The 27684-nt window shown below is 41.9% G+C and overlaps 1 protein-coding gene across 4 annotated transcripts in view; it reads left to right on the forward strand.

The window, feature by feature from the left end:
* The window catches only part of CNNM2 (cyclin and CBS domain divalent metal cation transport mediator 2), a 119686-nt gene that overhangs the window by 69423 nt on the left and 22579 nt on the right, over positions 1–27684 (forward strand). For 3 of the 4 annotated variants that reach the window (XR_010432333.1, XM_064663202.1, XM_064663203.1), the window contains exon 2: positions 20368–20511. The exons of the other annotated variant lie outside the window; for it this stretch is intronic. Coding sequence is in view for 2 of the 3 variants with exons in the window: in XM_064663202.1 (XP_064519272.1) it covers positions 20368–20511 (144 nt within the window). In the remaining variant the exon portion in view is untranslated. The remainder of the gene's footprint in view (positions 1–20367; positions 20512–27684) is intronic. 4 annotated transcript variants of the gene reach the window in all.

The following is a 27684-nucleotide window of genomic DNA, read 5'->3' on the forward strand; positions in this document are numbered from 1 at the left end:
ACCGTTGGGAGCAGAATGACCGCAAGGTCTGAAGCCTCAATGCCTAAGGAGACAGGAAAAAAAAGTAGTGCACCTTGACGCAAGCAGTGCAAGTCTAAATGGCTGTGAATGGAACAACTTACCGGCAGCATTTTCCATTTGCAGCTCCATGTTGAGGTAATTAGTCCAAATGAACTCAAACTGCTGGAAAACTGCAAGAGCAATGGAAAATAAAAAGGTCACCATGCATTGCATGGGTTAAACAGCTGCACTTGAATACCTACAGCACTCTCTGCATTAAAGGGAAAACTGTAGTCATTCAATAGATCTAGTAACTCTCAAAAGGCCTCTGAGATGCTTGTAACTTTTGCTTGTCTTTTTGTTTCATTGCTTGAATAAGAATTGTTTATACTTCTCTTTAAGTTTGCCTTTAGCCTCGTGGTTGGTGAAAACTCGTCAGGGAAAAGTTCAGTCTACCCCATAATTATGCATGTTAGGGCCTGGTTTCAACATCCATGCCAAAAGTAACAAACAGCACAGTGCCCCCTCTTCAGCACACCCTTCCCACCCAAATAACTTCATTTTAAAATAGTTGAAAAATATTTAAAAAAAAGGACAAAGCAGTATGGGTAAGTTGACATTTCCCATCAGTTTTCCGATCAAAGATTGCTTCTTTAAAATGGCAAAATTTTGAGTTTTGGCCTTGAAATTTTGGCTGTTAGAAGTCTGACATTTAGCACTGGTAAGAGGACTGGGGGCCTGGCATAGACAGATATGTCCTGAGCATGCTTTTCTGCTTTGAACTTTGTAGAGTGTTTCCCGTGGAGGAGACTAAGCTCACAGGTATCAGTCGATGCTGTTGCTTTCTGAGACTAAGAAGAGGATTAGAGTAAAGAGGCTTTCAGTAACTGAGCATAATTGCGCTAGAGCCCTTCATAGTAGAAATAGAAAACTGCTGATGAGAAGTTATGAGGGGATCGGAAGGGATATTGGATTTGGAAAGCAAACTTACAGGCCCACGTACTCTTGCTTAAAATCTGTTACTCTCTAATTCTCCTAAACCGAATGTGTGAGCATTTGTGTTCGTTGATCTACTGTACTGTTGCTCCCACACAGACAAGAGGCTTCGCTATCTCAATTTACCTGGGGGTTAGGTTATTTTTGGAGAAAGGGAGCTTACTGAAAGAGCTCTTGGTTTTGTCTATTTGATAATTCTCTCCTTTCCATCTATTTTCCCTAATCCAGCGTGACTGGTTTTATCACTGTAGATGTGTTCTTTACCATGAGCAGCTCTGCAGCTTTCAGCCTGACTATTGCCAACAGCAAAAGTGAAGAAGTGATCTTGAGCCCTCAAGTAGAGCCCTCTCTTTCTTTGTCTCCTCTCACCCCCCTTCAGTGAATATTGTTGTCCCAGGAGGTGGAATTTGTGCCTTGTCTGTGCCTTGTTTTTTCCCCCCATGTGATAGGCTTGTGATAAGCAGTTCTGATCATTTCCAGTGAGGGATTATAAGGAGAGGAAATTCACATGCAGCTGAAATTCCCCAAAACATGGAGGAAAAAAAATCAGGAGCTGTATGTACAATCCTGTTAGAGACAAGTGAGCCATGATAGATTTCTCATCAGCTTTTGAATGTTCTTAGAGCCTCAAATGGAGATTGTTTAGATTGTTTCTCCCTGAAAAATTAACAGAAAAAACCAGCCAAAATCATGGTAGTGGTTTGATCTGTATTTTCAAGGGGTTCTGTCTCGATAGTTTAGGTTTTCCCTCAGAAGGTCTTGCTCTAAATTACTCCTTCTGGCAGCTGCAGGTACTCATAAGCTAGAGAGTCCTTATCATGCCCTAGTTGATCCTTCAGCTTGTTAGAGAACAAGGACTTGCATCTTACTGTGTACAGCAGAGCAAATTATAACCACTTGGTATGTGTCTGGTGCTCCCAGATACTAATATAATACAGAAGATTCTTGGTAATGGTTAAATGCAGGCTTTCCACATGTCCTTCTTTGAAGGAACAGTAACACAAAAATAGCATTCAATTCTGTTATGTGTAAAGAGAAGTCATCAGTATAAAATATGGCTGGTTGTAAGTATTTGTATGTGTGCTTCCAGCCTTGTGTTCTCCTCATATTTTTATGATTTAACTATCAAATTCCTTTTTTGTGTGTTGTTGTGTCTGTCCCCACCCTGACCACCCCAGTACTTTTCCATACCTATTTTAGTGGTGAGTCAAAATGATGATCCTTTTTCCCAGATGATGCAGAATGTAAAACTTCTTTTGGTTTTTTTTCAGCACTTGAGAAATGTCATTTGTTGAGGTTGGGAAAAATGTTTTGTGTCTACTAACAAATGAGATGTGAAATGGGATGAATGAAGATTCTTTTAGGAAAACAGTTGAATCTTAAACTGAGTTAAGACTGATAAGAAGGCTTATCTCTGCACACTTGAGAAGCCACAGTAGGTCCAGTGACTTCTCTTACCGCACATTTGCATTGGGAAGGGGCTGTTCCATCACTCTGTAAACAAAACCACCATCACTGACCAACACATCTTGCAAGATGAATCTTTGGACTCCTGTCTTTGTGTTGATGCCCATGCTGGTACAAGCTGGGGTGAAGAGTGAGCAGTCATGCAGGGCACATGCCACACTAGACTGCAGCCTCTTTACTGCTGTGAATATCTGTCTGGGCAGGGGTGGCTACAGTGCAGTGTAACATATCCCTGCATTCAAAACCTGTGCTTAGAGAGCTGAAAAGAGAAATGTCGGAAAATTTAAAAAACAAAAGGCATCTTTCTGCATCATTTGGGGTACGCTGTCTGATAAAAATGACTTTTCCAGGTGGGATTTTCTAGCATTTTCTTTTTCATCTAGTTTTAGTATATGTGCCAAATCTTGACTACTCTGATGTGAGTGAGAGAGGATCTGTGCCTCTTCTTCAGTAATCTCAGTCAATAAGGCTTGATTTGTTTGATTTGCTAACCTAGTGCTGTTAAGCTAGGACTTGCATTTCATAGAGCAAAAGCTGATCAGAGGGATTGATAAAGTGGGAGGATACTAGGCCTGGCCAGCTAGCAGTAACACAGTTGTAATTCCTTCTCTCTCTTTGCCTGAAAATCCTAGAATGGGCCATGTACTCCAAGTACGAGCAATATCTAGGAGCATGTTGAAGCAGGGTCCAAAGTAGAAGTTTCTCACTTGCCTTTCATTTTAGCCCATTGAGTTCCTTCTGTGTTGTTGTCAGTAGAATTAGCAGGCCAAACCCTTATGCCTGGGATGATGTTTGTCAAAACCCCCAAATAGAATCCTTCCTGCAGATCCAGCTCTCTGGAGAGATAGTCTGTTATCATAGAATAGTTTGGCTTGGAAGGGACCTTTAAAGGTCATCTAGTCCATATATCTAAAGAGCACAGCAAGCACCAAATCTTGGTGCCCGGTGTCCTGCCTGCCAAGCAACAATCTTGTACATGGAGTCAGGATGGTTTCACTGGAGAGCTCCGTGTGCTTAGGCTTGGGCAGCTTTTAGTCTGGTACTCCATGTGCTGGGGCCTTCCCCATCAAGAGCCACAGGTCACATTCCTCCCCAGCTCTTACTCTAAAGCAGGGGGGCTTTGGTTGCCAAATAAGTCTTTTCAGACAGGAAGGAATGTTTTGTGGATTAGGCCACAAAATGTTAGTGGATTAGGCTATCCCAGAGTCAATGGCCTTGCCAGCTCCACAAGAACCTGCCCACTGCTGCCTACTTTGAAAGCTGTTCCCTCTTGCCTCTCTTGGAACCAGGCTCTGCCTCACTGCTAGTTGGCAATTTGCTTGTTTCCCCCAAGTCTTGAGCGCGTAAGACCAGGAAGTGTGCTGGTCAGGACCGCTTTTTTCAGTGATAATGTTACATCTTTTGGATGGGAGATAGGAGCCTAACTTCAACAAGACTTTATGGTTTTGATTCTTAAGTTGTCCCAGGACCTCTGAATGACCAACCATCAATTAACTCTGACTTCTTGGGGTTTCAAAATCTGGATCCAAATGCTGAGGTTTGATTCTCTCTGTCTCAACCCGCTGACCGCAGTTCCTATTTTTATGCAGGGATGCAAGACTGTGATCTTCTGGAATTCGTTAGCTTTCCCCTGCTCCTGCTCTGCCCAGCTCCTTCCCCATCTATCAGAGACATTGCTGTGTTAGTGCCGCTGGGTCATCCTGTTCATTGCTGCTGTGGCACAGCAGGGCTGCAGCCGGAGGTACCTGTGCTGCCTTTGTGTTGTGCTGAAGCATCTCCAAGGGGGCTCACTGATTTATGAAGCAACTTCCAAACCCAAACTGCCTGGTCTTGGTGTTTTCTTCCTTCCCCGTGACTTGCCCTTTCTCTTCTGTTCATGTTTTTTGTTTTTCTTGGGAACATCCAGTGGTGTGTGACCTCCTATGGGTCAGGGTAGAGCTACAGGCGTTCCTGCAGCTCCTTGCTCAGCTGTCTGGCTGCCCACAGCATGCTTGTTTTCCCATGGCAGCCGACCACCTGCTGATGTCCAGCTTGGCCTCTCCACCGTCCGACCACTCGGCAGAAACCCCAGGGGCTTTAGCTCTCCTCACAAAGCGCTAACTTGATTATTGGACTTGGGATTAAAGTAAAGACTCTGGGAGCAGAGCATAGATCACAGCATTAGTCCGCTGAGACGTGTGCCTAGCAGCAGGGGTGTGTTTCCTTTGGGTTTCATATTGGGTTAGAAAAGCTTTCTTTTGGGGGCCAGATTGTCATTCTCAGACACTGTAGTCAGTCTTACAATCAGCCCCATGAAGACTAAATGTCTAAAGGAAGTGACAGAAATAGATATGTTTGTTTCCAAAACAAAACCCTTTGGTCCAGAGGAAAGATACCTGCCTCTTGGGAAAGAAGAGAAGGCTCCCATCTCTCCTACTTGTCTGAGCTCAAGGTCTCTTGTCCTTTGTCTTCGATTTTATTCCCATAGCTTATCATTTACTAGAAAAACATTCCAACATGTGTGCAATGCTAGACCACCAAAAAAGATGAAGAAGAGATGGATGCACTGCTGCTTCTCTATTTATAGGAAGAGAGAGATGAACCAAAAATGAGATGGGAAAATTAAAATCTTTAAATACTCTCTCTGGGAGAGATGGATGGAAAATGGGCTGCTTTCAGTGTTCACAGGGTCCAGGAGATTTTTTCATAAACAGCTTGGGGTAACCCCATGGACAACTCACTCGTATGACCAGGGGAATTTCTGTGCACAAACCCCTTTCTTGTTCTGATGTATCCTATTTACTTCACCAAGTAACTGCTACAGCAGTTTTGCCATCTTATCCTAGTGTGCTCTTACCTTCCTTCTTAGTGCTTTCTGTGCTCACTCTCTGGCGTAACTTGCATACTAATGTTGGCACTTCTGATTGTTTCACTTGTATTCATGCTATTCTTTCTCCATTAGGTTTGCACATCTTCATTCCAGCCACCATTTCATAATCCCTTAAAGATTTGAAGATATTCCGTATCTCCTTTGAGAACAGTAAGCTGCTCTAAGATGTCTTTTTCTCCTGTCAGATCAGTGAAATCTCTTTCTCAGGCTACTTTCTTGCTATGTTTCCCCATGCCACTTTTAAACCTATTTCCAGAAGCACTGCAATCTTCTCGCAGAGCTCCGCTGCTAATCAAGTTTCACTAGCCCTGGTGTCTGGAAAAACACATCTTCTCCCATATTTGATGAAGAAATTGCTGTAATATTTGCTTGCAGCTCGATTGAAGATTTGGACCTCATGCTCTCTGCTCTCACCTCAGAGGTTGGCTCTGACCCATTGCGAGGGAAGAAGGAACTGTTTTCAATCTGGGTTTTTGAAAGGGTGGTTCATAGCAAGGTGTTAAGGTGAGAAGCGTGAGGGTAGAATATGATTCATCCTCGAATGCAGTGAGGAATTTAAGGCACATGACAGAGGGTGGGAATTGAGGTCTCATCATCGCAGGTGAGATGCAGGGTGGGCAAGAACTTCCTGTTTGTTCTTGTACCCTTTTAAATGTCTCACCCCTGCACATCTAGAGCAGCTTCAACCTCTTTCACATGGCTCCCTTTGCCCATAGAACGTTTCCTAGTATTATCTGCAGAGTCTTCCCCTCGGGTCACCTCTGTTGTGATTCCTGCAGGAAACAGCCATCTTGCAATGGCCAGACCACCAGGCCAACTTGCTATCAACTGAACTGGTACATGTGATGAAACACATCAGTGCTTGAGACAGTCATACTGTCCCTCCCATCATCTTCCTGGTCCTTCCACCTCCCCAGTGAGGCTGGGTACACTGGCCTCTCTCATCCCTGCGTTGCCATGGCTCCCACTGTGCATTACAGTACAGAAGCAGGCAAATTACTAGGTAGTCTAATGAGCTGGGGCAGAGATGGTGGTTTGAGCACTGATTCAAATGCTGCCACAGTGGAAATAACATGAGTCTCATTTGCAATTCCCAAAGTTCCTCCCTTTCCTTCTCTTCCCCCTACCCAATACTTTGTTTCTGTTGATAATTCTCTAAATGCTGCCTTTAAAAAAACCACTGTTGCCAACCCCTAATTTCAGCTTCAGCTTTCCTCAGAAATATACCCGTGTGGGATTCAGCACTCGGTGCCCCTCTCAGGGTCATGTGTGCTCTCGCTTTCTGCCCAGGGCTCTCTGTTCGGTGATACACCACTACATGTCTTCCCTGCTCTCCCTTGCCTGCAGCTCTTCTGCTTTTGAGTTCTGTTATTGATCACTTTATGTGGTGGTTTGTCTCCATGTTTGTCATATAACCTCTTGCTAAGGCCACTAGGAAGAATATCTTTATTTTGCAGGGACCTGTAACAATTTGATTTCAGGCTTTTGCGTCTTGGTTATTGTATAGTAAGGAAGATTGCTTAATATTTTCCAGAAAATAATGTGGTCTGGTGATTTTTTATTTTTTTTTTTAGCTTGCATCCAAGGACTATTTTGGACGTCTCAATAAAAGGTATCTGAAAAACAATAAGCCTTTTGTCAGTAGAGAGCTCAGCATTACAAGGTTCTGCATTCCCACCGAACATTTTTAGCAGTCCATAAATTGAAAAAGGTTGAAGACCATTGTTGCAGTCAATTTGGCAAGTCATTTTCTTTGAGTTGTTGCACTGCATAAATATTTTACTGTCCTGCCAAGAGCTGTTGTTCTGCCAGACATGTCATCATCTCAATGAATAATGGATCTGAGCTCCTGATCACTTGTGGTCATGAAAGAACTTGGCGTTCCTGTGAAGCTGGCTACATTTGTAGTTCTTGGTCCCAGGATCTAGAACTACTCCTGTTCTGTGCTCACCACACTGATCTAGCCTTGCTCTAGATTAGGGAGTGGTACCCTTGCCTTGTGCTGTGAGGTTGAACCTATTATGTAGTTGCTAATTTTCAGCCATCGAGAAGGTGATAATGTTGTGAAGCGGGACAGAGATCTGTAAAGTTTTGGTAAGAAACCTTTGAAATTTTACTGTTTCAATTGGATTTATTCATCCTTGGTCCCATTTTCTTTTATGGTTATTTGATGCAACAGGAGATGAAGGGCAGGAGAGAAGACAGCTTAGGATAAACAGCTTTTTGGTAAGCAGTTGCCATGGAAATAAGCAGGTGAGATGCCACCAGCCTTTAAGGATTTAAAGAAGTATCTTCAGTTTTGGAAAACCATCTGCCACTACTGTTAAAAACAACTATTGCCTGAGGCTTTCCACTAAGCTCCAGAACAGTGCCTACTCCAACCTTTACCCTTCAGAGCCCTCAGTTGCTTTGTCCAGTTGACTCCAGCATGTTACAGAGTTACAACCCTGAGGCACAGGGCTGGCTATGGGCTGTGCCATCATTTCAGTAGCTGTAGTTTTATTTAGAAAAAACCTTGAGCTGCTTAGTGTTCAGGTCATCCAAGTGTCCTTTTTACTGATGGTAATTGTAAAATTTCTACAAAAGTGTCCAGCTGTTACTGCTGAAAACTCTCATTTTCATGAAAACCAGGATTCTGTACTCATCAAGGAAGGAATTCAAGCAGGGGATTTTGGGTGTATGTTAAAACAGGCTCCTGTGCTATTTAAGGACTGCAGTATAAGTGCTGTGAGTGGATAGACTAAGTGCTTGAATAGATGAGATGGGATTGAGACTCGGGGTATTCTTCATCCATTTTACCAATTCCTGAAAAACGTATTTAAATTTTTTCTCTTTAGAAAAATGTTTCTCATATTTTCTGCTTACTTTGTTTCCCTCAGACTAAACACTGAAACAGATTAGTCAATTTTGCATTCATCTTTTGGTTAAGTGCAAGAAATGTGGTGTTTGGGACACCGAACCATGGAGGAATAATTAGAGAGTAAAAGTCAAGCTTCTCACACTTGTGCAAATAATTCTTATGAAGAACTTTTATCACCTTCATGTAACTATCAAAGTATATTTCTTTTATACAGATGGGGCATTACAGTGTGGAACTCTCACAAGAGCAGGAATTGTGGCAGTATTTTGAAATGCTTTCTCTTAGTGAAGTTGATGGTCTTCTGTTCCCCAGGAGATGGGCTTTAGAAGAGGCCCCCAGGAAGACTTCTTTGTACCTCTCTTCTGGTTCATGACAGAGATTTTGCTGGAGTGGAGGAGAAAAAAAAAAAAGGAAAAGAGTGAACTAGATGTCTCTTCAGTGAGAGCCTCTTAGACTTGTCTCCTCGTTTGTTTATTTTGTTATGTATTTCTTGTGTCAGAGAAGTTCTCAAGGGAATTTACCATTCAGCATTTCATACAGAGATTATCATAAATCCAAGAGGTTTTTTTCTGCTTTGTGTATTTTATGGCAAGGCTCACTAGAACTTTAATTCATTTTTCTTTTGTTGTTGTGTGTGACTTCAGTTCCATGAACTAATATTAGTTATACAGTGAGGAGTCATCTATATATAAACACAGGGGTTTGTATGTTTCCATATATACTCATGTTTCTATATATAAGCAAAATGCCTTCATAGGAATATTTAAAAATATGTGTCACGTTTTGTTGTGTATTTTATGGTGGGAAAGTGTAATCGGAAAAAATGCATTTAGATCTTGTGGGACAGTAAGGTAAAATAGCTACTTGTGTGAACTGGATCTTTTTTTAGATGCAGGCGCTTCAGAAATAGCCAAGCGATAGCCCCACTGTGAACTCAAAATGCATTTCCTTTTGCCAGCGTTTGCTGGTCTGTTTGTCTAACCCTTGTAAGGACAGCGGTGCCGTGTGCGTGGCCGGGCTCTCCCAGCTTCTGGAATGATGGGAGCTTTCACGTGTATTAACCTGGTGTGCGTTAAGATGCAGAGCAGTGGATCATGAATAGTTCAGCTTATTTAGACTAAGTGTGTATTTGAGCTCTACTTGGAAATACGTGGTGTTTCAACTAAACAAATTGTGCGTGGTATAAAGTAGGGATTTATATAATAATTTTTATTTCTAGCAAATTGCGTTGTTTTTTTTGGTTTTTTTTCCTTTACTGTCGTGACGGACTGACAGCCTCTTCCTGCAAGTGGAAATTATAGCAGTGTTTTGAAGTTTGTTCTTTTCTGGTGTTTGGGGGACTGGCATAGGGTCTGCACTGTTACTGCTGTGAGGGAGGTTGCTCGGGGGCATTTGTGGGGGGTTTTTTGTCTGGTGGTTTTTATTTTGTTTGGTTGGGATTTTTTGTAGTTTATTTTTTTTTCCTTACCTGTCCTAGTCCTCCACAGCTTTAAAAGTCATTGACAATCCATGTTTCTGTCAGTTTCATGAAAAAGTGTGTGGACAAGAGAGGAGATTTTCCCTATTGCTCCCTCTGAGGTGGAGAGGAGAGCTCAACCCTTACCTGTTCTGTGAAGGCAGCATCACCTAGCCAGTAGCTGCATTTGTGATGAGACCTTTCTTGAACACGCAGAAGATGCAGAAAGAACCTCAAGAGCATTGCAGACTCCAAGAAGAGGTCTGGCTGTGAATCTATAGCTTTCCAAACTCTCATGCCCCAGTCCTTGGAACCACATACAGTAGCAGACATCCGTTGTGCTATTGTTAATATGCTAGATAAATACTGTTGTTTATACTATAGATTTAATTGGAAGTCCTCAGAGCCTAGTAGACTGGTTTTCTGGCTGGGACTTGTGCTGCAGTGGCATACCCAGAATGTTTTTATTTTCAAGCGGTCGCGGAAGATAACAATGAACTGTGTGTATTGTATGTTGTGTGACCTAGCTGCCCATGTCTTTTCTAGCAGAAGTTCAAGCTGTTTAACTTTAGTGTTTATGGGAATGTAGAAGAATTCAGCCTAACCCTAGCTAAAGGTAAACAAATGCGATGCAGGAGTCACAATAGGACACCATTGCTCTGATGGCATTTCCGTGGTCAGAATGTTTTAGGGATGCTGGTATTGCCACTGTCAGAGCACTCTTAGCGTGGACACAGGTTTCTGGGCAAAGCTGTATGGGTCGCTTGAGTTTTAATTCACCCTCTGCCCTCACAAGGGAAGCTGATTTGGCCTGTGCCTGTGGGTTCAACTGTGGTAATTGAGGTTCTTTCCATAGTTAGTGAAGTTGTGCTTCACCATAACTCTCATCAGATTGTTGCAGGAGGAGTTGGGTACATCAGGTGAATGGATCATGTGTATCAGATGATTCAAATGGACACTTGTGAGCTCTTGCTGTCCTGAGATACCTTGATGCAACTCTGTTACATGGTGTTAGTAGAAAAGTATGAGAGCCTAGGCTTAGATAAATTCATAGAGATTCTCTGACACACACGATTTCAAACAAGCTGAACAGTCTTAAAGAGACAATAGAGGTCTGTCCCCTGCCAGAGGTGATTGAATGAAAAGGTCTTCTGCTTAGATCAATAGCCCCATTCCCTATGAGAAACTATGACACAAAGCTTGTTCTGGAGTAAAATTGTCAAAATAAATGAAGCCTCAGAAGTCAGTGATATTAAAGCAAGTACTTAGGTTATTTGGGAGCAAATAAATTAACATTCACTTTGGATGGGGCTAAAATAATGATAGAGATTTCTGCAGAATACCAAAGAAAACAGCACTGGCTCCACTACACCTTCCCTGAACTAAACAGGCAGATGAAAGAAATACCCTCCTCGCATAATTCCTGTTACGTCACTAAAATACTACAGCTCATCACTTCGTGTAAATATTGACAAGGAGACTTTGAATAATATTGTAATGTAGGTGTGGGTTACATGTCATCCCCTGTCATACACCCCCTTGGAAAAAGTTGGAAAGCTGTTGAGCAATCCTGATTTAGTCTTCTGGAGTAAAGGAACTCTTCATCACAGCAAAACTAGTGGGGGCAAGTTCACAAATTTAATATCTTAGACTACTTCTCTTCATTTATCTCCAGTCTCTTGTTGCTCAGGGGCAAGTCTCTCCTCTTCACCTTATCTTCAGTTCTCTCCAGTGGCTGTTGCTGAAGGAGCAAGGCTTTGCTGTCTTATCTGAGAGGTTTCCTTCCTCCTTCAAGAGCTCTGGACAAACTCAGCCTACCAGAGAGCTATGCAGGGTGGCCCAAAAACCCACTAATTAGATGGTTGTTCACAAATGGAAACTTTAAAAAGTTTCTGAGTGAAGTCAGTAATTAAAAATATTAATAGCATAATTGCCATAGAGATTGATCTTTGAAGTTTCCATTTCTAAAATCTGACCCAGTAATACTGTTTTTTGAGAAAATTAATCTTTCTGTGTCTGGATGGAAAGATGATGTTGTATTAGTAGTTCATATGAAAATCTTACATATATGAGTAATTGATAACTCCTGGGAACAAAGCCAGTCATACCACATTTTTTCTTCGATAATAGTAAGAGTACCTTCAGTTATACCACCAGTATTGTCACTCTTTCAAACAAGACAGTTTTCTGTAATCTCTCCTTTTCCCAAGGATGCTGAGTGAGCATTTGAACTAGTTCTTTTGCTAGCTTTATGCCTGATAGGCCTTGAAAATAACACATAATCAAGATAAGATCTACTTAAATCCTAAAAAAAAAAAAAAAAAAAAAAACATGGATTTTCTCCCCTCTGTATTATTGTATTAATATTTTGCAAAAATCCTGCAGTTTGTAGGCATTTAAATATCTGTGATGCCCAGTTCTGAAATCGCAAGTGCTCTTATGTACTTCTTTTGTGTCAGACTCTTCCAGCATGACTTTGGGTGATTTAAATTACTTCCCCCTTGCCACATCCATACCTGCTGATCTGTACAGGTTCTTGATGAAGAGGCATGGGTCCAGCATTCAGCTGTGATCTCTCGCTAGCTAAAATTGCACCAAAGCAAAATGAAAATGTGCCTTAAGAAAGTTGAAAATAGTCACCCCAGTGAGCTTCTCTGATCCATAATTTTGGGTCTCTCTTGGCATTTTGCTACATTTAGATGTGCCATACCTTCAGCCTTTAAAAGAGTCACTTTCCAGCCAGAGGACATTCCCCACTTCCCATTGAATTTGCTGACAGTGTGAAGCACAGTTCTGCAGCAGCTGGTTTTTCGTGACTACACCCCGTGGGACCTGACCCAAACTAAAAGCCAGTGAGAGAAGGTGTTTGTGTTTCTTGTGCCTTCAGATTGCTACAGTATCCTTCGTGTTCTGCTGAAGTGGTTGTAATTGCTCTGTAATGGCAGTGCATGAATCCCTGCACTGATGTTACATTCCAGAGAAACAAATGTGCAGTGTCAGAGCACGAGTGCTCACGTGGCCCTGATGCTGCACTCATGCAAAGTCAAGGTCACCGGCACTGATCGTGTTTACAGGCGTGTTTGTCCCCTGGTTGCTGTGAAAGCGCACACATGTAAGTGGTTCTGGGGTTCTACAAATCCTGCTGGATGAAGGTGTTGTCACCAATTTAGAAAGTTAACTGAGTAGATTTTTGTTAAGCTTCCCCTGGCTCCTGCCGCAACGTAAATTAGAAAGCCTTGCACTGAGCTTGAAAAATCTGATGGCACCATCGATCAGGCTGGGTTTGTGGCTGCTAGAGTTGCAGACTACATGTGATATAAATGGCCTGAAGTAAAACAAGTCATTAAAATAGAATATTAATGATTTAAGATGTTGGCAACACAAGAACCTTTTTAAATTTATGTCCTAAATAGTGAGCTAAAAGTAAACTATAGGAGCTGATGGTAGTAATAAAAAAAAAAGAGAGCATATCCAGCCCTGAGTTCCTTTCACACCCCCCAAGATGCTGTTCTTCCTTTTCAGTTTGTGCTCTTTGCTCTCAGCATAAGGTTTAGGTCCTTATGTAAGCATGTTGGCCTCAGCTAACCTCCTCCTAATGTCCAAACATGTTTCTGTTGTGCCTTCTAGTACTTTACCTTTGTCGGATTTAAAATCTCTTGGTGTAGATGCCAAAATCTAGAAGCTCCCTGAATTAAACTCAGTCTGTTCTAGGAATTGAGAGAGGCAGGATTAGCGGGAGGATTAGATCAGTAGGATTTTTGGCTGTAATGATACAGAATAAGGCTGTTGTTTCTGTTGGTGTTGTGTTTTGGTTACCTGAACATCAAAGTCATCCGAGTTCGTCGTTGTTTTGGATTGGCTTCTATTTTTGTTGCTCATAAACATATCTTGGTGTTCTTGTTTTCATTTAGTGGATTAACTGTTGGTTAGTGGAAGCAGCCTCTTGGACTGGAGGAGACTAACAAGGGTGATGGTTTCCTCTCCTGCGCCCTTATGAAGGGCTCAGGAAATTGTCCCCCCTAGGGCAGGGAAGTGGGAGGAGGGTGGGATGGGTACAAGTCATAGCAGCAATGAAAAGTTGCAGAAGGAGACACTGAACAGGCCGTGGCAGAAAGGGGTCATTGGTCTGGATTTCCAGCTGTTCACATCTCTCGAAGGATTCAGCAGCCCGGCCCCACCGATGCCAGAATCCAGAACCTGTCCTCTCCATCTGCTCTCGGAGGGACTGAGGTCTGGGGAGGACCTGAAGCGTTGAATTTCGCAAACCCAAGGTTTTGCGCTCCCTCTGCTGGCGGCATTTCTGCTGGCGGGTGTCTGCTCTTCATTCCTGAAGGAATGCTGAAATCAGTGGGACAATCTTGAACAAACAGGGAAGTAATAAAATTAGCATAGCTCCTTTTTAGGGTCCTTGAACACTAAGAAAAAATCCTTGTTGACCATGCTGTGGAGGTGTGAGGCAGTAAGGAGATGCATTTTTTACACTTCTTTCCAAAAGGTCATTACGTGCCTTGGGAAGTGGAGACACAGGGAAAATCACATCAGCATAAGTCACACTTCAGTATCTTTTGAATCTGGTGTGGAAGACTTGAACCATGACCAAGAATGACTTCAATATTCTGCTTGCTTGCCTTAAATTTTATATGAACTTTTTTGTTCTGTGTCAGCCCAAATAACACTAGGTCTCTCTCCAGATTCAATATTTTCTCTTCTTGTTGTTGCCACCTCTTCTCTTGATTTTAGTTGCTGCACTCCTGAAGTGCTTCCTTGATTTTTTTCTTTTTTAAAACTTCCAGCCTGCTTCTCACATCAAGCCACCAGTGTCCTGATATCACAACCTTGTACTCAGGTTAGAGCCTAAGAGAGGTGTCCAAACCCTTTTTGCTTTCAAGAGAGTTTTCTCTCTCTCAAGTGTTATGTTTTCCATCTCTTCCTCTCCTTCAGATCCAGTGGATAATTCTCAAAGACAGTAGCTTCCAGGTTTGGGAAGCAGCTTGTGTTGGTTCATTTACCAGGCTGAAATCAGAGTTCTGGCCAACACTGAGAGCAGCCCAGCTAGTGATGTGCATTTCACACCCTCGTGGACCCTGATTATTGTCAACACCAGCCATATTCAGCCCAAACTCCCTACTGCATAAGGACTGCCTGACTGGGAAGCCTTGTCATGCTGTTCATGGCAAGGGAGTCATTAATAATATTCAGGGAGTTTCTGAAACTTTTCACTCCTCATTTTTGTTCTTGCTGCCTGCCTACACGTGGTAATAGTTTTCCCTAGATGTTCTCACTTCTTATTGTTCCCTAAGATTTTCACTTTGATAGCAGAGCTCTAAGTTGAAATGACCTTTTTCTTTGCACTCGAACTATTTCTGGTTCCCAGCTAATTTCTTTTACTCATGTACCTATGGTGATTTCCCAGCTTGTGATCCAAGTTTGTTGCCAGGTTCAGTTCAGTTGCATGTAAAGCTGCAGCAGGTTCCACCTGTCTAGAGCTGCGCCCTTACATTTAGAAGCATCAGCAAAGCAAATTAAGTTTGTCAGCGTGTGTCTCACCACGGTCCCACCAGAAGGGATTGAAGGGTAGGCAGCGGTTGGGTCGGAGCGCCTGCACTGACTGATAGGCTGCTGGAGATGGAAAATGTTAGCTCATCGCTTCTCTTTCATCTGCCACAGGGCAGGGGACGGTAATTGAGTCCTTTCTAAGAGCTTTGTCCAGTCGAGTTTTCAAAGTTGCAAGTAACTGAGCTTCTGTCGTTTCCCCTGGGAAAGTATTCCTTACAAATACAATTCACTGTCAGGAAGTCATTCTGAAACTCTCCCTGATTTTTGCTTTTTTTTTGATGTCCTCCCACTAAATGGACTTTAACACAAAGAGTCTATTTAAAGTGCTACTTTTTTATTTTCCTGTGAAGGCTGCTGTGGTTTCTAGTTAATGTTTGTACAAGTCTGTGAGCTCTCCAGTTTAAAGGAGAATCACTGTATTCCCTGTGGTTGTGCTGATACTTTCACTCATTTCCTTGAGGATCTGGATGAGTTTCATGTGGCTGTATTAAATGAACATTAGTTATCAGGTTCCCTTCCCAAACATATATTCAAAATTATGTGTTTTGCTGCTGAAAAGAGCAGGATCTAAAAAGCCTAGTCTAAATCTAGATTATGTTTGTGCAGAAGTTTTGGGTTTGTCTTAATTCAGTGAATGGTGTCTGGTGAACCCAAAGGCAGCATGCACCAGTTTGTGTGTGTGTGTGTAGAAAGTAGCAGTCTGATTTCCCCATTGAAAATAATCAAAGTGGAAAAGCAAACAGCATGAATGCAAATTTCTGCTAAAAGAATAGAGATTTAACGTCCTTGAACTGTGCTGCAGAAAAGAAACTTAGGAAAACACTTTTTACTTTGGTATAATTGCTTGCAAGCTGGGGCCATCCCAGAGGGAGTTATTTTTAATGGTTAAATTATACAACACATTTTAAAATTGATTGTTTTTTGTAATGTATTGTTGAACCTGTGAATCTCACTGACAGACCCAAATGTTTACCTTTGTAGAAATCAGTCAAAATGAAAACAGTCGTGTAAGAATAAACAGGGGGATTTTTCAGAAGCACAGATCATTAGTTAGTAAATTCAAGGGCAACTAAGTGCCTCCTGGGATTTTTCTCCATGTCATTGAAGGCATATTAAACAGGCTATAGCTTAACATACCAGGGCACCTACCAACAGCAGACTCACATTACTGGTTTTAACAAAAATTGACTGGCCTGATTCTTGTTTTACCACAGACTGCCTTTAAAGCAATCTTCTGTTTTATAAATGTCTACCATAGCTTTGATTTAGCACTGATTTTTTTAGTTAATAAATTTTTCAAGAAATGGTCAAGGTGCTGTAAGAGAATGAGTATTTCAGGCATTTCTTCCAGTTCTGTTCTGTGTGGTCAGTAAACCACATGGACTCCCAGAAGCTCCTTCTAGGTTCACTTGCTCATGTGGATTTCACTAAGTATCTTCATGTTTCTTAATTAGCTTGATTTATCAATCAGAAGTTGTGGTACAGAGCAAAATCTAAGCTGAGTGGCAGGGTTTTAAGCAATGAGATGAGATTGGATTTGCATTTAACAAAACTGCTTGGTGCTTTAGTTGTCCATGAATGTAACTGAGAGGTTAAAATTTGTCACAACTTGTAGCTCAAGCCATGTACACATGTAAGCTCCACAGGCTCTTGGTGGTGTCACTGACCATTGCTGTACATGGGGGAAGCTGAGGCAGAAAGCAAATGCTGCCTGCCTGTGGCCACAGAGGAGTTGTGGGTCACACATCACTCACGTCATTTATGCCTTTGTCATGAGATCTGGCAGTGCTGCAGAGCTGCCCACTTGCTAAATCTCATTGTATCAACACTTAAAACAAGTGATTAAAGTATTAGTGTCATCTATGTAGTATGGTTAGAGACTGTGGCCTAACCACAGTTTTCTATATTTCACCTAACCAGTGAAATACAGAACTTATTTATATCATTTCCATGCACACCTGTTCTCTCTGTTTAATTTGTGTTCTGCTCTCAAAGCCCTAGGAATATTACAGACAGTCCAGGTGTCCTTACCTAGACATTTACCTTATTCAGCTCTCTATTGGTTATGTATTATACGTCCTTAGCAGTGGGAAATACAGGCTGAAACCTCTCTTTCTCAGTTGAATAAAATGGTATAACAATTGCCAGTGTCCTGATAAAGTACTTGAATAAAGCTGTAGCCCATTTCTATTTCAAACACTCAGAGGAGTCATTATTTTACTCACAGACCACTTTTAAAGCTGAGCACATGCTGTGTTGTGCTCTTTTACTATGTATAAAGAAGTCTGTACTCCACTAGCTTTTCCTTTAGCCTTTTCTGCCTTGACTACTTCCATACGTGGAGAGTATATTGCAGTCATCTGTGTCTGAGAGGGCAGCCGGTCTGGGAATGCATCTTTGTAATATCTCCATCACCAGCTCTGGGGCTTTTTCCACTGTCTGATGAATTCTGGCAAATTATTGCATCTAGGTCAAAATTATCTTGCAAAACCCCAAGAAATGTAATTTTCGGATCTGGTCTGTCTCATCAAGTCACTACATGAACATTGGAGCCAATGGTAAGAAAGAGAAGACATGGGAGCAGAAGTCAGGCTTCTAGGGGCAACCTAATTGCATTGGCTTCAATTCCTCTCACCCCAACAAAGTGATGAGTTCGTGAAAGTCCAGAACAGGAAAACTTGACAGTCAAGAGGTAAGAAAGGTTAGTGTCAGCCTGAGTTTGGATGTACTCACTTTGTCTAAGAGGGCAGTAGCTGGTACAGATTTTGGTCACTTGTCTCACATTAGGTACTGTTGCTTGGATCAGCTACTCACATGAGGAGTGCATAACGTATTTTAGTGATCCTGAATTCTTGGTGGGGACCACTCTGCTGGAAAGGGCATGTAACTGGTTTGTGGATGAAACCTGTGCACAACTTCCCATTGTATTGCCAGCTGCTCAGGTCCTTCCCCAATCCCATTTTCATAAGTCTCTCCTATTACTTGTAGATGTGTCCAGAACTCCACTGTTCTTTTCAAAATTTAAAATTTCATTACCTAATTCAGCATTATGATAGGCAGTACACAAGTGGAGGCAAAGACTCAAATTTGATGATTCTGATCAAAGCTGAAACACCAAGTTGATAGCATTGTCTTTCAGGGTTTTTGGTTTTTTAATTTAACCCACTTCTACAGATCTTCCATTTACTAAGTATGAGAATGGTCATCCTGAGGAATTAGCATCTGAATAAGCATGTGCTAATGAGCTACTCTGGTCTGTGATAGAAATGGTTCTGGAAGGAGCCATGCCTTTTGACTTGCAAGCAAATATACTAATAGCTGAGCAGGCACTGGGGAAAAAATTGCAATATTTGTTTTGTCTGTGTAATGTTATTTCGTGCTGCAGTTTTTATTGAATATTGTTATGCTGAAAGGATATAATTGGAGTAATATATTATAAGGGAACAGCAATAATAACCACACTTAAATATTTCACGTTTTTATGAAGTGACTTTTTATTTTAATGCAGTTCATTGAGTGGTAAAAGGAGCTGGAGGTCTTGCAAGTAATGCAAAGAAATAAAACCTGTAAAATCTGGCACAGTGAAAGACTTTCAGTACAATATGCATATTGATAGTTTAAAAATCACAAATCATCTTTCTATTAATTCACTGTAGAATAAGGTCTCCTCAAGATAAGACTCAGCAGTGTTGTGGAGTTGGTATTTAAAGTATGTCCATCTGCATCTAAACGAGTAGCTCCAAGACAATCAGATTATGCAGTAGTTACTTTGGTGAGAATATCGCCTAAGTGGAATGGAAACTTCATTTTGAGTCTAATATTAGACCCTGCTTTGGAAAATTCCTTTTAAATGATCACAAGCTGGGAATAGCAAAAGAATTTAACTTTCGACAGACAGCATTCACCAAGAATTTGTTTTTAACTGCTTATGTTGAGTCCCTGGGAAAGCAGATGTGAAAAACTTACCAAAGTGAATTGACTTGACCTGATGCAATGTTTATATCAGTAGTTGATAAGTTTTCCTCCCTTGTCTAATTTGTTCGGGATATTTTCATTCTTTAAGCATGAGTAAGTCTGGGTTCAAATAGTTTGAATGCTTGTTAGTCTAATAATCTGAATCTTAAAACATGCAGACATTATTGCCTATAAAGGGGGTGTAAGCAAAGTTGGACTATTTTGGTTGTATCCGCAATTGGGGATAAGTATCGTTTTTGATACCAGCAAAGAAGAATGTGAGGCAACGTTGCTTAACTCCTGAAAATTCAGAAAGCATATTTCTGTCTGCTGTGTTAGTACTTCAGAATGCCACTTGCATTTGGTGACCCTTTCAATGCATAATGCATGTTACTATTTATGCAGCTTTACAAAAGACTGGCTTTCAGTGGCAGTCAGGGAAATGGCAACCAAGGGTATCAAAGCCAGTTTGAAGGCTCATAATAATATTGTCATCATCATTATTCCTTGTGGCAGAAAGGAATTTAGGAATTCACTGCAAATGATGCACAGCTCAGGGATCTTCAGAGCCACTAGAATATCTCAGCTTTTCTCTTTGTTGATCAGACACTGTCACTTTGGATATTTTAGTTAATTAATTCCAAAATAAGTTGTCCCCCCTCTATATGGAGAATACATAAATAAATTATTTTTGAGGAAGGGAGGAGAAAAAGAGAAACTGATGGATTGGGCTGACCCCTTCTCCCCAGCTCTGCCCTGTCCCCATGCTTCTGTGGTTTGGCCATTGTTGCTGTTGTTTCCAAGCTTGAGGAGAACATCTACGGGACCTCACTGCAAAGGAGTGCTCCAGCCTGGCCTTCCTCTGCCAGTGCATGAGACAAGAAGCAGAACAACTGTTAACAAGATAATATAATGAATTCAATGCCAGGGTGACTGTTTTGCTGGGAAAGACATTAGAATGGGAACACTCATCTCTTTAGTTGTTCTCTTTTAGTGTATTAGGTGGATTTATGTGACCCAGGAATGTGTATCTCAGACATAAACCAGATTATGATTTCAAGCATCTGTTAAACTTTGCACCTTTTTTCATAAAGCCTGACACCAACCTTTTTGTCTTTTATTTATGCCTGTGTGTCTATGGTTCTGCTATAATTTCTGATCATTCAGGAATTTCTGAAATGTCTGAATTGCTGATCTGTCTCCTTGCAGGCAAGTCTCACCTGGCTATAGTACAAAGAGTAAACAATGAAGGAGAAGGGGATCCTTTTTATGAAGTTCTGGGAATTGTCACTTTAGAAGATGTGATTGAAGAGATCATCAAGTCTGAAATTCTGGACGAAACAGATCTATACAGTGAGTAGAAATATTTGCAATTTGTTTATGGATGAGACAGAAGACTCCATCCAGCAGCAATTGTGTTTATAGCTGTGTTTTGTGAGATGTTACGTTGCTGATTTAAAATCTTAGTGGTCAAATTGTTAAGGAAGTTTCCTTAACAAAATGACCTGCAGATCCCTCAAGTGGTTGAAGCAATTTTTGGTTTTACAGCATGGGTACCTCACTGCTTTATGCTGTATTAATTCAGAAACAAGACAAGTGTCTTTATTTGACCTTTTCATCAAGGAGGTTTGCATCTGCAACAATCTTTTCTCTCCTGCTACCTGTTCTCCACCACTGTGGCCTTGTTAAACCTTTCTGTTACAGCACTCGCTTTCCCCTATCTTCTCTCTGTCTCAAGGATCTGTAGTCCAGGTACTACCATACGTTAGCAAGAAGGCAGGCAAATACCTTGCCTCGAGGAAGAGGAAAGGAGTCTCTTTAGAATCTCTCTCTGTCATTCATTCAGAATTCCTGAGAATGGAAAGTCTTCTTCAGGGCCGAAAACCAGCATGTCCTAAATGCCTTCTGTTTTTATCAGTCAGTACAGCTCCTTCCTTCCTTGTGTTAACATATGTTGAGGGACATGATGCTGTAGGTCAGCCATTACCTGGGACTTGAGAGATCTGGATCCTTTTCTTTCCCAGATTAGAGTTTATCTAGTCTTTGACCAGTTATCTAAAGTGTCTTTGCTTCTCTTCCCATCTGCACAATCTGACCTGTGCATACAGGACTTCCTTTCTGTCATTCTTCATATGTCTTATCTGTATTTTGATCACTTGCTGGCAGATGCTATTTTTTACTATGTGTTTGCGTGCAGCACAAGGATGTCTTTAGATCCTATTATAGTAGAAATAATAATTTTAAGTATCTTTAACACTCTTCAGCTGTCCTTTGCTTTCTTCTTCTTTCCTCATGAAAGGGATTGGAATGTTTCTACAGCATCTTTTTCAGGCCAACGCAAGCATCTTCTGTCTTCCCTCCAAACCAAATTCCTGATGAGCACTTTACACTCAGGGGTAGACATACTTCTACTTGTTTTTGCCTGAACTGCTTTCTGTAGCTGGTTAGTATTTTACCAGTATTTATGTGCCCAAAGGTTCGTGTAAATCACAGTTGTGTTTTGCGATATGCTGAACAGTCTAATCAGTATACGAATCACAGAGGTCCAGTTAGTATTGATTTCTTTTCATACCTTCGCAAATGAATTGTTGGGCTAATCAGTTACAGCATAATGCTTTTACAGGCTGAATTCAGACTTTCTTTTATACTCTAAAAAGATCCTATCTTTGTCTACCTTTGAGGTGTTTTCGTGTTTCTGTGAGTGAAGACACCGCATATGGTTTTCAATGTTCTCCCCCCCCATGTTTGTTAAGAGAAAACACATGGATTATGCCATGTTGTTCTTCAGGACAAAAAAAGCTTTGTCCATTAATAGCATGTTAGAGAGCAAGGAAATGAGAATTTAATTTTGCTATCTGAAGGCTTCCTAGATTAACAAAACAGAGTTGGTGAACATTGAGTTCACTTAAAACTCTCCTTCTTGGGAAGGTTTTACTATTGGAAATTCCTGGTTCAGAACTTTCTAGGCTTCCTGGAGGATGCACAAAATTTTGGGGGGTGAATCGTGCTATGTACTGTGGAGGTGAACTCCTAATTTCTTTATGAGGTACTGAAGTTTATTCCACTGCTTAAATTGAAGGAAACTGTAACAGTAAGGGAGAGAGCAGAAGTCCCTAGAAGCTGTGAGGATCACAGAAAGTGTAACAGATTTTGGATTTGGGCAGATTGAGGTGCTGTAACCACCTCCAGTTGGTGTAGTGATGGGAACAATGGAAACATACTTTGGGTTCACTGAAGGTACTTTATTGTCCGTGATGTGTTAAGTCAGCTCATTTTTGGTGTTGATATGAGAGTGTCAGGGCTAGTAACCCCATCTCTGATGCTGTTCATTATTAGATCAAGCTGCCTTGCTCAGCTCAGATCAAGCCAACTTGAAACCTTGGACTGATTTGCCCTGTACTAGGTGTTTACTTAAAATTAGACGTTATGAAAAATTTTGGCAGCACTGTTACACTTTGTTCTGAAGTTTTAGAAATGTTTTGTTTTGCTTTGATGGAAACTTGAAATTTGATAAAATGGCTGACCTTGGTGTTGGAGCTGTGCCTTTCTGTTGTTTCCATGAAAACCTATTTGAACTGCATTAGAGTAGAAGCAATAGTGTATTTACAGTTTTTGCTGAAAACTGCTCTCACTGCTGAGGCTCTGCAGCTGAACTTCTGGAGGCTGCTTGCCACATAAATGTATTTCTTCAGATGGCTCTATTCTGCCATGTCTTATGGCTTGCAGAGATGTTGAGAGCAAGCAGAAGATGGGAACACAAAAAAGTATTAAATATGTCTGACCCATCAGCATCTGGGTAGACTGAGTACTTCTGAGCATGAGACTTTGTATAGGGAATGCTGAAGGGGGTGGAGAGAAGAGGTTTCTGTCATGACACAGGTGGGTGACTCTGACTGCATCTCAGCCAGTGTCGTGAAGAGTGGTCTGTGTGTTTGGCTCTTAGTATTGGAAAGTTGGAGCATTTCTTTCATGGTTGGCACACTACAGGAATCTATCCTGCACTCCCACGGCTCTAGTCATGGTGGGAGAGCATTTCACAACCTTCTCAGAGGCCCAGTAGAGAAAGCTTTGTGTTCTGTGTTGGCCTCAGACTGCATAGACTGCTTGTTCACCCTTCTGATCCAGGTTTGACTGGTGACCTGTCTTATTTAGCTCTTTCTGCTTGAAGGCAAGTTTAATCATCACCTTAGTGCAACTGGAGTCCTGCTGTTTTTCATGCATACAGATTCAGAGGTGGCTTGCCACAAGTAAAATCTAGGATTTTTCTACAACTGAAATATCTTAACACACCCTTGTGCATGTGTTCTGCATGTTGTGGATGAAGAGGCTGGATGTAAGCATCATCTTAGAGAATCTGTACATCCCCACCCCTGTGCTGTTCAGCTGTGTGTCTCGGCAAGCAGGACCCCCGGCCAGGCCATGCTGCAGGGACATTCCGTGTCGGGCTGGGGTCCATCTATTGGCAGCTGCAGCAGTGCACTCTCTACAGCTTTCACCTAATGAATTTTTTTTAGCCTTGGGAAGTTGCTTCTCTGAGGGGAGGACTCCATCTTACCGAACACTTCTATTTCCAAACAGCTGTTGAAACAGGTAGGTTAAATATATGGAATCATAGAATGATTGGGGTTGAAAGGAACCTTAAAGATCATCTCATTCCAACCCCCCTGCCATGGATAGGGACTAGGGGGCTCAGGGCCTCGTCCAACCTGGTCTTCTGGGAATGAGGAGTCCACAACCTCTCTGGGCAACCTGTTGCAGTGCCTCAACACCCTCAGAGGGAAGAATTTCTTCCAAATCTTTAATCTGAACTTACCTACCTTCAGCTTAAGGCCATTCACACTTGTCCTATCCCTACATGCTCTTGTGAAAAGTCCTTCTTCAACTTCCTTGTAAGCTCCCTTTAGGTACTGGAAGGTGCTATAAGGTCTCCCCCAAACCTTCTCTTCTCCAGGTTGAACAGCCCCAGCTCTCTCAGCCTGTCTTCATAGGAGAGGTGTTTCAGCCGTGTGATCATCTTAGTGGCCTCCTCTGGGCTTGGTCCAACAGGTTGATGCCTTTCTTGTGCTGGGGGCCCCAGAGTTGAACACAGTGCTCCAGGTGGGATCTCACAAGAGCAGAATAGAGGGGAGAGAATCACCTCCCTGAACCTGCTCGTCACACTTCTTTTGATATGTGTTTCACTTCTCCCATTTAAACTGTGGAGCTACGGGAATAAAAATTACTTGCCCTATTATTTCCACTGTCATCCAGTGGAAGTGTAGCAATGTAGAAAAGGTTATGCAACACCAGTTTGCCGGGCAAGACCTACAGATCCTAGCTTGGTGTACATCAGTATCCTACGTCAGGAGAACAGAGCTTTCAATAGCTGGAATCTAATCTTTCGATACGCCAAGGTGATTGACACCAGTTAGAAAATAATGCTTTTACCATTAGGACTATGGACTTGTTAACCTTCTGCTGTCTAGCACCCGTAGGCTGAAGGAGCTGCATCCTTATGGGAAACAATGTTAGGCTGCTAAAGTGCTTCAGGTTTTGTCCCACTGACTTTCTTTCAGTTGCTTAAATAGGAGTGATACACAGGGAAACTTGGCTTTCCCAGCTAGGGACAAAAAGAACTGACAAAACTGCCTTAGTTAGTTCCTAAACCTTTCTTTTAAAATGAAACAATCTCACAGGCTTAAAAAACCCTGTGCAGTGTGTGGGGCATAGGCTGTCAACCTGAGTGTGAATATCACTGGGATCATGAGGGAGAGGAGGACATGAGGTGTGCAGAGTGAGACTCTGGCCTCTACCTCTGACTGCCTGCACCAGGCATCCTGGTACTGACTATGGACAAGTCTAGTCCTCTGGGAACTGTACCTTGTTTTCCTGGAGTATCTGATAAGTGTCCATCTCAAGCAGTTGCTTGTCTCTGTCCTTGTACAGTTCTTGTGTGCTGGACAGAACCACATGTCCATTTGATAAAATATTTTTGTCCTCTTTGGCTTGTCTGGATCTCACTGCAGATGTATCCTTTGTCCTAAAGACAAAGAGCTCGGGAGGAGAATAGGAACTTTCCTAGAACATTGCCTCAGTGCATTTGCAGGACCTGTCAGCCTGCAGCCTGCCTGCCCATCCAACTGAATTGGTGATCTGAGGATTGAACTCCCTGTTCTGTAGCTGGCTCCTTCAGGGAAGTCTATGCAATCATTTTTCATGTTATGCATCAGGCCTTGAAGTTCAGGAATATTACAAGAGAGATCACAGTCTTAATCGTATTTGGATCACTCCTCTTGAGTTCTCTCACTCATCAGAAGCTCTTGTTGCCTTTGATTTGAAGGAAAAGTCTAAGTATTCCCAGAAATTACTGAAGATGGTTGCAATATGTGTTGATATCTCACCAAAAGTTATAGTGAAAATATCTCTCATGCATTACACTGTTCACGTTGCAGAACCAAACAGCGCCACAGCACTCTGTAAGCAGAGATCACTTCAGCGTGCCAAGATAATTTCAGTGCCTGTGTCTCCATCTCACTTACTGTAGAAGGGACAGGCAGGAAATACCTGGTCCATATTCAGTTACATCTGTCACAATCCAATCCCTGGTTCCTATCTCATACAAGAAGCTCAAAAGTTGTTTGGATAGCGAAGAACAATTTAAGACCATCCCTTGCAAAAATAAGCCAAGACAGTGGCTTTAAGCCATGTGGCTCTGCTCTCACTGTGTAACATTTTTCTTGAGGGAAGATTTCTGGATAACCTGCCAAGGAAAAAGTAGGAGGAGTTGAAATCACCCATCATTTGATTTAGAGCCTGGGTCTCTTACCTTGATGACTGATACAGGCAGAAAGATTTAAGGCATTTTCCCCATGTGCTGGCCCTGTCTTCAGGTACCAAAAATGCAATGTGAAGCCTGCAGAGGTACAGCTTATCCACAGGAGATGCACAGAGATGTTTCCCTGTCCCAGGGCCTAAACTTGTACTCGTGGTGATTTTTGCCTCTCTGAACAGAGCAATGATGGAGCTCCTTGTGATGAAAGCCTCTCAGGTACAGCACTTGAAAAATAACATTCTCTGAGCTTTTCAGAATAAGCACAGTTTCTATTCGTCTTACCTATTACAGCTAGGGGACTTTTCTCCTCTTCACTTTCTATTGCTTTGGTATCCATCTTTCCTGTAACTTCAAGGTAAGTTCTGTCTCAGACTACATTTCTAAGGCAGGGATTGTTTTTAGTGTGTAGCCACTCCCTTGAGTGGTTTCTATTCCTGCTTTTGGAAGAGAAGGTGTGGTCCCTGATGTAGCCAAAGTCCTGGATAAAGTACTACTAGGTAAGAGGCTTCTGCTTTCAAAAAAAGAAAAAGGGTATGGGTCATCATCATTCCTCTCCATGCGCTTGGGAGCAAGTATCTCAAATTTTCTGATTTGCACTGCTCACAGAATAAGCTCAAGATACCCAGACTTGGTAAGTTACTATCAGTATGGTATTGCTGTTTAGGCTGTGATAGTCTTGTAGTACAGGCTTGTCCATGGGAAGTTGAGGATCTAAATGTATTTATATCTAAAAGACTAGGTGACTTGGGAAAATCTAGAAACGTATAAATTACCGATAATGTGCATTTCCAATCCTCAAACTCCACCACTCTGAGATTTATGTAGTCTGTAGAATATATTTGGACATGTAAAGGACTTCAGATCTCAGGGGCTTCCTTGCTACAGTGCATCACTTTAATCATCTTTGCATGCATAACCCGAAATCTGGCAACATGCACCTGGGAGTATGTGCAAAGTTTCAGTCTCAGCTTCACCTACACCTCTTTGTGTGCTTGCCCAAATTGTCTGCAGTGAATCAATGTACCAGAATTACCTGTGGTCCCTGAAAAGTACAGTCATTCTAAACCAATTGACTAAGGGTCTGATAGACAAGTAGCTGTAGTGTTCTCAGGATTTTTCCCTGCTAAGGCCCTAGAACCTGAGCCGTACCTCAGCTCTGAGGGGCTCACAGGAGTTGCCTCAACACTTGGATTTCCTGCACTATACAGTGGAGCTCAGAGCTATTTGACAGTATTCTGCTGCTTATAGACACTGCCACCATGTCAGCAGAGAAGAGCAAGACCCTGCCATCTAAGCAGAGACCTCTTCTCCCTGGAATTGATGTATACCATACTCCAGCATACCCATAGCTCTCTGCTTACCTGGTTTCTTAAACATTTTGGCAGATTAGCTCAGTGGGTGGATGACAATTGCTGGGTTGTTTGTGTCGCTTTCATGTTGTTTTTCACAAATGGGGATTCCCCACCACAGAGCCTCTTTTAAGACACAGATGAATTAAGTCTCCCACCTCCTGGCTGTACACTTTGCCAGCCTTTGCTGATGTTTGGACAGGACAAAAGAAACTGCATATTCTAGACATTGGGAATTACTTCAACCAAAGGCATGTGGATTTTGCCACAGTTGTGAAGAGTCAATGAAACTGTGGTACAGCATAAGAAATAAGTTATTTCGTATTTCCTCTGTGTGCTTGCTGGGAATTTTCTAGGGAATGTATT

This window comes from Pseudopipra pipra, chromosome 8 (genome assembly GCF_036250125.1).
Source record: "Pseudopipra pipra isolate bDixPip1 chromosome 8, bDixPip1.hap1, whole genome shotgun sequence".
Classification (NCBI taxonomy): Eukaryota; Metazoa; Chordata; class Aves; order Passeriformes; family Pipridae; genus Pseudopipra; species Pseudopipra pipra.